General features: G+C 40.4%; 1 protein-coding gene across 1 annotated transcript; it reads left to right on the top strand.

Moving 5' to 3' along the window:
* Window positions 1-5,858: 5,858 nt before the first annotated feature.
* On the top strand, window positions 5,859-9,062 carry tnnc1a (troponin C type 1a (slow)). The gene is made up of 6 exons (XM_085345553.1): window positions 5,859-5,882; window positions 7,134-7,164; window positions 7,414-7,560; window positions 8,105-8,219; window positions 8,757-8,893; window positions 9,031-9,062. Exons 1-6 carry the CDS (start codon window positions 5,859-5,861, stop codon window positions 9,060-9,062), a joined length of 486 nt encoding a protein of 161 aa, XP_085201679.1.
* The last annotated feature ends 1,399 nt before the right edge of the window (window positions 9,063-10,461 follow it).

Here is a 10,461-nt window from a genome sequence, read left to right as displayed (position 1 = left end):
AAAAAGTAAAACTGCTGATTTGACAGGTGCTATTGTCTGTTACATCCCTGCATAGTGATGTAGTGAAGTGGAGCCATAGCTCAGGTAGAGTGGTCTACTACCTGTCTACAAAATGCAGGGTTGGCAGGTTGATCCCTGGCACATCCATGTGTTACAGTGTCTCAGGCAAGGCATTGAATCACTGGTTGGTCCCAATCACAGCTCCACCGCCACCAGTGTAGAGGAATGTGTATGTAAATGGGTAAATAGGAAAGTACAGTGTTATGTGGTTTGTAGAATCTAGCACAATGTCCTACAGATAGATAGATAGATAGATAGATAGATAGATAGATAGATAGATAGATAGATAGATAGATAGATAGATAGATAGATAGATAGATAGATAGATAGATAGATAGATAGATAGATAGATTCATAAATGTAAGACTCAAAGAGCCACCACATGCCCTAGTTATACTGAAACATCCCATTGTACCTAAAAACATTCCTTTAGTTTGTGATTTTTACCTCCTCAGAACAGAAACCTTCCAAAGATTTGCACTACACAAATATATATTTTGTTTTAATCCCACCCAGCCTGTTAATGCTGCCTAGTAGTCAAGCAGGCCTGTAAAAATAAATAAATAAATAAAAATAAAAACATTTCTTGTCCTGCAGTCTGGTAATTCAAAACCGTACAATGGAAAAGAATATACTGATTATAAATCTCCATTATGGGATTTTTGTATTCTCTTTTTCACATTGCAGTAATGATAACAAGTGAGACTACAACATGCGTTCTACTCTACACAGTAAACAAAGCAAAAGCATGCAGGATGTTAAAAATGTGTAACTCCTTACAATTTGGTTACACTTTTTAAAATGTTATTTCATTGGATCTGGGTTTAAATATCAAGTAAAAGCAGTTGTCACATTATAGATACAATATGCATGCAATGAACTTCACTCTAACCATCAGCTGGTTTTAAAAAGTGCAATAAATGTTACATGCGGCAATTATGATGTTTACAATTATTCCATTGAAAAGCAATACATTTATAATATTGTTTTTTTGCTATTTAGGTCTTTTCATCCACATTCGCCAGCATTTCACTGCATATCTATGGTGCTCGAGCTGACAGTCTAAAAGCAGGGTGATAACAACTTGGAATAGTAGAAATTGTGACCCGCTTTGCCTCAATACATTTTCATTGGAGCTAACTTTTAGATTTAATAATGCCGAGGTTACACCACTGTTCATTTTACTTAGAAATGTTTGAAACATTGTCAGAAACCCTGAGGGCCCTTGGATTCCATTTCAGAGAGCAGCTATTTGAGGCGAAGGGTAGAAGGCAGTGACACTGACAAATCCAAAATGGGTGTGTGTGTCTGCACACAGTGAGCATTTCTACAAAGACAGGCAACTCGTTTGATTTGCTACATTTATAAAGGCTCATAAATAAGTTTTGCTGGATTCATTTATTGTATTTACGCCACACATGTAGCCCTTGTGTTTAACCCAGAATTACAATCAGACAGTTAATGTGTTGCAAGGAATTTGACTTTGTATTTGGTATTTTCTGTTTGTTGAAGCCAGCTCTTGTTATTTGGAGTTCAACAGCATAAAAAGTGGTAAACTCTAGTCATTTATACAAATCAAAGGAAAGGCAGCTGTATTTAAGCTAAGGTATTTACTACACATAAAATTTAACAGATAAAAACTTTACTTTGCATTATTAATATTTCACTCGACAGATCTGCCATTTATTTATTATTTTTTTTCACCATTGCCAGAGTGGAGCTTGTTCGATGATTTATTTCGAGACAAAATTCTGAAAACACATTTTGTCCTTTCCTTGAAGGGAACTTCATGTGCCATATATCTCACATGAAATCTTTTCTGGGTGCCTCCTACGTTATAGAGGTTAGGAGGGGAAGCGCGGGGTATGAAGAGTGGTAGGAGGCGCCGTGGTGGTCCAGTGGACTGGAAAACGCTGCCCCCTGGCAGAAAGTTAGTGTGTGGCTGTATCTGTGGTGGAGCTAATATGGCCACTGGTTCATTAGAGCGCTGATGTAAGGAGTACTACGTGACACCAAGTTTCTAAGCGCAAAGACTTTCAGAAAGGAACCACTGAATGCAGTGAAGCAAAGTGAAGACTTCCCTCTCTCCTGCATCAACCGAAGAGAAATCCCTCCATTTGGGTTCAAATGAGAAACTGATGAGAAATTGAGCAGCTTCTTAAACACTGGGCAGGACAGACAGAAATGCTTTCATACAGAAAAAAGAAGGCTGTGCACCTCATTCACTCACATGCAGAGCATCCACTTTCTACCACAACAGGAGCTGCTGACAGGTTGGTCATCAATGAAAGGGGGCAGAGAGAGCGGGGGGAAAAATAGACACAGAGAGGAAGGCAGGAAATAATAGAGAGAAAGAAAGAGATGCTGACAGGCTCAGCTCCCCTCCTCCTCTTGACAATCTGGGAGGCGAGGACACACAGACAAGAAGGAGAGAGCACAGGACCCATGCTTCAAGCTCAGCTGCACGTCAACCCAATCATTATGTCGAATGACTATTTAAACTCACATGAAGTATGCTATGTATAGTAGTAGCTCCAGCTGATTCAGAACTGCCAGCGCAAGATGTCACACCATGTCCACTTCAACATATTGCACACTGGAAATCTTCAATGTTGTTCTGCTGTAAGAGATTTTGGTTGAGTCTCAAAAAAGCCAGTGAGATGACTATTATTATGTTAAGTAGGATTCACAAGTCCACTGTGCATGTTTGAATCTTTAAAACATGTCTTAAACCTGCTTAAATACAAACATAAATGGAGTGGAAGCATTGCATTCCACTCTTAATCCACAGACATGAAACACAATCATTTGGAATTACCAAATTTGCATGAATGAATGGTTCCCGTGCACAAATTGCGACTGTTTACCCTAATTGTGACACGGCGCATGTATATGCAGTTTTGCTGTGTTCATGTATGCAAATAGAAGCCAAGGAATAGAAAAATAAAATAGTCGCTCTGAGGACAAAATGTGGTGGCAGGGAGGCAGAGAGGAAGGTGGTGGTGGGGGGGAAATAGCCCCGCTCATCTCCTCTCATTTTCTGCCCGCTACTACCCAGCAGAGTTTCTATGGCAACCCCTCAAAAAGCGGTGTGCGGTGAATTGTGGATTTGAGATGCGCTGTCTGATTGCGCTGTGTGGAGGAGATGGCTGGCTCTTTCGTCAGTCTTCCTCTGTAAGAGGAAATTGGTGGAGAGCTCCAATGAAACAGCACTCCATATGCTTTCTTTGATGTGCGTGCCAGCCTTTGGTCCTAGAGCATGTGTGTGTGTGTGTGTGTGTGGGTGTGCGTGTGCGTGCACGCTCAAGGAAGCTTTACATTAGAAGCTAGTGCCCCCTGCAGAGCTGCTCGTCACTCTTGGCACCCACGAGGCTGCACTCAGCTTTCCAAATGAATCTGTCTGGCTGACCATGTAGACTCATCAGTATGCTTTGGGTTTCAGCTGATTGACTCGATGCCACTGATGACGGTTCATTTCTGTTCTGAGTTCCAACAGCCGTGTACGACACAGTGCACGGCGTCTTGATTATGAAATTTTGACGTACACACACAGAATGTGTTTTGCCACATGCCTCCTCCCAAACCTCCCCACCTCCTCCCCACCCACCCTGCCTTTCTTATTAAATAAAAGCTCAAACTTTTCCGTGTGGCTGGCTTTCACTGACGTTAGGAGAGCTGTGTCTTTATCCATGTTAAGAGTGGGACATGTATGCTGTGCGATGTGAGCTCTCTCTCTCCCTCTCTCCATCTGAGTATCTGTATGATGCTTGCAAGCTGTGCCAGTCTCCATTAGCATCCCATTATAAACCAGCATGATCACTCGTCACTTAGAATGCCTGCCACAGCGTGCTCTGTGTATGTGTGTGTGAGAGAGTGTGAGAGAGTGTGAGAGAGAGCTTGTTGTGAGGGCACGTGTGTGAACGTGTGTAAATCACACAGTCAAGTGATTGAGATGGCCTTGTTTCAAAAGAACACAGGGGGAAAAAAGCTTCCAAAGACTTGTGCCGCAAACATTTCAATTTAAATGTGTCTGAATGTGTCTGGTTTGTTTGACCCAGATTTCTCACCTACCCCTCTATTGATAAATTGGATATCTGGAGGCAGCCTTGTGCTACAATTTAATTTAGTTGATATGTAGTGAACAGCACCCTCTGCTGACTTAATCTGTAAGCTAAAAATTGGTTAGTGCTTACAACTGAGCATCTTGAAGAACTCATCAGAAATTATGCCTTAAAGCATAATATAATGAGCAATAAAGCAGCAAATGAACGTTTTACTTTTCCATAAATAACAAAGTTAGTGAGTATTTTCTTTTCAGAGAGGTTAGCAAACCTGTTTGTGTCTGATTGTAATGCGGTCAAACAAAAATGTGCACACATAAATCACAACTGGCTAAATTGTACTTCAAACAATGGCCTATACGCTGCATAATAAATACAAGCATATTGCAAGTGGTCAAATATGCGGAGGTTGTGATTAACATTGAAAATTTGCTTCAGACAGAATCCAACAGATAGTCTTTTTTCACTTTAATGTGTATGGAGATAATGCTTAAAATATTCAGAGCTGTCAAAATAATGTTCTGTACCTTTAACCCAACACAGCAGGCGTGAATGCAATTTTGTTTCTGGCGCTTACATCGCTGAAAATGTGGCATTTAATTTAACAATGTTGTATCAAATTCTTTTTCTAGGCACAATGATCCTTTTATTCTGGCTAATCCACGCAGGACACTGTCAACAGTTTAACTGGGGATTTTTTTTCTTCAAGAAAGTAGTTCCAGTTGAGCCTTTTTACATTAATGTCAGACAGAGAGAGAGATTAAAGAGAAACAGGGACACCGTTTCTGGAAAGAGACGTGGTCATTGAAGTTTTTGATGTCATCTTCAGTCTTGTGAACATCAGAAACAAGATCCCAGTCACTTTGATTGTATTTTGATGGAGGCAGAAACCCAAAGACCTCCAGAAATGATAGAATTCTCTTTTCTTCACAGGGAAAATACAGCCTTTAATTTTTCCTGCTAACATTAAAAGTTCTTCCTATCTTCAGCATAAAAGGTTATTCGTCTTAACCACTGGTACAACCAATGATTGCTATCCTTTTGGGGACTCCAGGTCCACCTTCATAGTGTTGCACAATAGAATAGCTTCCTAGAAGTTGGTGCTTTAAATTATGTATCTATTTCCCGTTACTTTTTAAAACTACAACAACTCAAATTGTCCACTGTTGAAAAACAAAAGGATTATCTATGGTCAGGACTTTAAGAAACACAAGAACACCCCTTTGACCTTGGTCTTCTCTGACTTCTTAGAACTGCCTTCTTTCTCTTCTTGTTACCTCCTTGGTCTTCTGATTGTAGATGTTTCCCAGCTTGGCTTTCCTCCATGCACACACGCAGACACATACACACATATATATTCTGTGGTCCAGGTCTAGAGGAATGTTGAGTGTCCCTACAGCCCCCCCCCCTCTCAGGAGATTAGGCTTCACCACACTTGCCCCCCTCACTTCATTCCATTCCAAAGTGTGCCCCCTAAGAGCTGCCACATTTTTATCTGAGCCTGGTGATTGTGACAGATTTGCCAAATGACACACATACACAAACACACACATTTATGGACACACAAGGGGACACAAACAGAGGGGAGGTTGCTCTGCCCAGGGAGGGACCAGAGAGCGCTGGACTCCAGCTATAAAACCCTCGGAGGATGAGGCCAGAGTCCTGCCCTGAACTGGACAGTACTTCCTTCCTTTGTGCCAGGACGCTGTCAGGACAGGCAGCAAGAGAGCCTCCGACATGAACGACATCTACAAGGCAGCGGTATGATCCCACTCAAAACACAGCTGAAAGAGTGCAGTTGACTTCCTCTGGTGAAGTTATTTGATTTGTTGGGTGCTCACCAGAACACTGTGAGAACTAATCTAGTGTGGGAGTGATGTTTTTATGGATGTAAAACCATTATCCTTAACATTTCTTAATAGTGCTAAATGTAATCAGTAGTTAAGAGTGAAAGAGTGTAATTTCCCCATTTAAAGCTGCACTTTAATGTTTATTTGTTGCATGAAAAAATGCCACCCATCATTTTTTAAGCCTTTTTAAGCTCACATTATTAAAATAGTTGTAAAATACCTATGTTGCCTTCATTAGTGCTACATCGTCTCGGGGGAGCCTTAACACCAAGTATGTCTCTAGATTTCCTCCTACTTCAGCCCTATCAGAACTGATAAGAGCCACTCATAAGGTCACTGACAGGACATGTCCCTGGACCACAATCTGCTGCTTCATTCATGACTTCAAATGGAACGGTCTCACTTCACGTGGCTAATTTTGGCCAGTTGCTCAGATGCTTCTGTTTCAGTGGTTCTCTGGTGCCAGAGAAGAGCTTCAGGTTTAGATAAACCGCCCCATGGCTGAATTCCAGCATTATCTGTGAGCCTGAGAGCCGTGTGGCTATTTATCCACCTTTGCACAGATAGTCCTCTGGCTCTCCTATTTGCTCACAGTCCAACGGGGAGATAATAAAAACACACTGGAATGTATATTACATCTGTTTCAGGTTTTTTTTTTCTTTTGCAGTATCATCAGCAGTGGAATTTAAATGTGAAAGTCTGTATACTGTATGTATGTGGTTAATTTACAGTGGACAACAGTCAATAACTCTTACATAAGCAGCTGTCTCCCTCTTTCATTCTTGGTAGCTTTTCCAGGATTACTGTTCCATTGTTGGGACAGATCCACAGCTATGCTAATTTAGAGCACTGTGTATTGTGTCCTTTATCTGTCGTTCCTGAGCCTCTCTTCTGACTGTTTATTTTTAACTCCTCCTCTTACCAGCTCTCATGTATGATATGTAGGTGCTGTGTAATGTCAGGGATGTCCCGGAGCTTTGTTAACTGAAAAGTTATCAAAACAAACAGAAATAATCTAGTCTAGATTTCCAGATATCTTAACCGAGATATATTTGGAGCTTTGGAAAATGCAATCAAACCCATAAATATGTTGTTACAGAGAAATTCCAGAATATATCCCAGAAAGCTGATGTTTTCTCTCTCAATTCTTTCTCTTTGGCAGGTTGAGCAGCTGACAGATGAACAGAAAAATGGTGCGTGAAACGATTTTCAACTGAAGGCGTAAAGGCTTTGAGCATGCCATCGAGTCCCTTTAAAAGATGATTTAGTTATAGTTGTTGGTAGAAAAAATCTATACCTCAACAGGACTGCAACTATTAGTTGCACCAACACTTAAGACAAATAGCCTTTTGTGCTGATGCCCAGGAATTAATCTTAACCCTGTCCTAAACCAGACGTGCTTCAGTAGATATTTTTGTGTGTGTGCTGCTTTGTTGCTGCAGAGTTTAAGGCCGCCTTTGACATCTTCGTACAGGATGCAGAGGACGGCTGCATCAGCACCAAAGAGCTGGGGAAGGTAATGAGGATGTTAGGTCAGAACCCCACACCGGAGGAGCTGCAGGAGATGATTGACGAGGTGGATGAAGATGGTAAATCGAAACCGCTAGTGGGCTATGGATAAGAAAAAAAAAAGAACAAAATAATTGGTTGTGTTTGACTCTCATTCTCACAGGTCAGCTGCCAAATGCATCACAAGCATGTTATGCAGACAAGCATTGTTCGAGCCCTCTGACCTTAAATGCTAGTCAGGGATCTTAAATACAACTTGATGTGTCAGGTTGAATTAAAGGGAAATGTGTGTCAGATGTTGCACTTGTCATCTTGGATTTTCCATGTGATTTAATGTTGAAATATGAAAACAGCATCTTGGTTTTGTTTGATAAAGCTAAAGCTGATAATTGAGTTCTGTATAGTTAGACCACACACACTTTAATTCACAGGTATGCCTGTTATAAATATAATAAATAAGACAATTATAGGCTTCAAATCAAATACATTTGTAACATCAGTTGAGATGCTATAACATCACTGCAGTGATCCATTGGTGAACAGACTGTACTTTTAAGCTGATCATCTGGTTAAACATCCTTAAATCCCAGTTTAAGGATGTGATGAAGTGTGTTGTGTGTGCAGGGAGTGGCACGGTGGACTTTGATGAGTTCTTAGTCATGATGGTGAGATGCATGAAGGACGACAGCAAAGGGAAGTCAGAGGAAGAACTGGCAGAGCTGTTTCGGATGTTTGACAAGTACGTTTCATATTTAAACCTGTAGCTACTTTATCCTGCACTCAGAGTGGTTTATTAGCAAAATCTCACCACAAAAGAAATACTGTGCTACATGCTTACTGACAGACTTGGGGGGGGGGAAATATCTATGGCAAGAGGATGCTATCATTGGAGCATTTCCACAGTCTATTGAACAAATTGCTCTTCTTCATTGTGTGGTTCCAGCAAAGTATGCTTCCAATGTGCAATTATGAGTACTGACAAAATGCCAAGCAGCTCTGCAGAGTACAGCATGTAGTTTGCTCCATAATCCTTTTTGACAGCTCCGAATATTTTAAACACCCACTCGATGTAAGCCAGACACCTCGTCTGAGCATCAAAGAACAAACTCGCTGTGCTTTTTTTCCCTTTCTCACCGTGGTGGTTCCCAGACACTTAAATTCTAGATATGACCAGTCACACATCAAATACAAGTTTGCTTCTTCCCCCAATGCCAGCTGTAAAGCTTAATTAAAGTTTGTTACCCATTAACGACATTTCACACCTTTGATTCTGCAGAAACACAGATGGTTATATTGACCTGGATGAGCTGAAAATGATGCTGGAGTCCACGGGAGAGGCCATTACAGAGGACGACATCGAGGAATTGATGAAGGATGGGGACAAAAATAACGATGGCAAAATTGACTACGATGGTGAGGACTTTGGACCAGTTGTGTTTACTTTTTAAGACACATTCACAATGAGACATTTGCTTGATAAAGACATGTTCTGGTTTCGTAGTAGTTTGTCTGAAGCTCAGCTGTTTGTAACACTGACTTCTTTTTTGCAGAGTTCTTGGAGTTCATGAAAGGAGTGGAGTAAGCCTGTAGACGAGAGGGTGGTGTTTTTGTATTTTTTTGCAACTCCTCTGCCATCTTGTGAAGCTGGAAGCCAAATTGGATGTAGTTGATAAAAACAATTGGACGACTTTGTAAGATTAAGTCAAATATCATCTTTAAAACTTTCTGTATTTTTCTATCATGTCTCTTGCATTGTTATAAATGCAGTTGTGACTTTTGGTGCCCATGTATACCGATTTTTTTGTAAATGTATCCAAATTACTTGTGTCTTTGGGGTTTTGTTTTTTTTACAGAGGCCAGATACCACCCTCCTTTTGGCTGTTTGAAATATGAATGCCATGTTTGTCTCCAGCTAAATTCTTTATCTCGAAAGTGCCCCATTGAGCTTACAAATCCTTTTACTAAGAGGCTACTGTTTACTTGGGCAGAAAATGTGCAAAAAAGCAAAACATATCTCTGAGTAAACACAGTTTTATAGCAATCTCTGCTAGACCAATCATATTATAAGAATAATGTGCTGGGTACAGCTCATTTCATGGATACATTTCTGGATGTGGAAAATGTCTTCAGGACTTTTTATTCCCTTATATTACCCCTGGAACATCTGCAAGGTCGGCTTGAAATTTGCACTCATATAATAAACAAGATGTATTTGTCAGTATGGTCAATTCGTCAGTTTCTCTCTTTGAATAAATTCATTCAGTCTTATCTGTACTCACTTTAAGGACATGGTCTACATACTTCAGTCAGTGCTTTTGCTGTTTGTTGAGTGTTTCTAGCGTGCTAGACAGAGTTACACCGGTTATACTGGGGGACAAAGCACTGTTATTTATACCATTTTGCCTAAATGTACTCCAGATTTTACAGGCTGATCACATGCTTGCCTCTCTGGCCTGCTCTGCTTTTCACAGATGAACAAGTAAAAACAAGCAAAGGAGGCCTGAAATGTTACTTGTCTTACCAAGATAACAGTGGATTTTGTGTGAGACTGTCTATCATAAATTTTGAGTTATCTGTTACATTTTTACTCCATAGTGGTTCGTGCCTCTGGTATGCAAACTATCCACATGGTCGCTTTGGAGGTATCTAGTTACACAGACTATTGAGACAGGAGCTATTTATGTCTAATCATGTTAGTGCCCATGTTAGGGGACGTGCATTGACAGACACCAGTTGACAATCAAATGCCTGTGACCATAAAAAGCATGCTGTTAGACTACAAAGAGATAACAGATCTTTTAAAAATCCAGCTTGATTTCTTGAAATATCGGAAATAATAAAGCCCAGAGATTAATTTTACATAATAAAGGATTCTTTTTTTCCTTCTTTTTTTCCTTTCCGTTTTTATTTATGTTAGTAATTTTCAATTTCAGCTTCAGCCAGGTTCTGTGGATCTCACCAAGCATTCCTTAAAAATGGCC

The sequence above is a fragment of the Diplotaxodon limnothrissa genome, linkage group LG20, assembly GCF_057381915.1.
Source record: "Diplotaxodon limnothrissa isolate DT_005_m linkage group LG20, D_limnothrissa_male_GT1.1, whole genome shotgun sequence".
Classification (NCBI taxonomy): domain Eukaryota; kingdom Metazoa; phylum Chordata; class Actinopteri; order Cichliformes; family Cichlidae; genus Diplotaxodon; species Diplotaxodon limnothrissa.
Note: the sequence above shows the minus strand (reverse complement) of the source record. Positions and strands in the feature narration are given on the sequence as shown.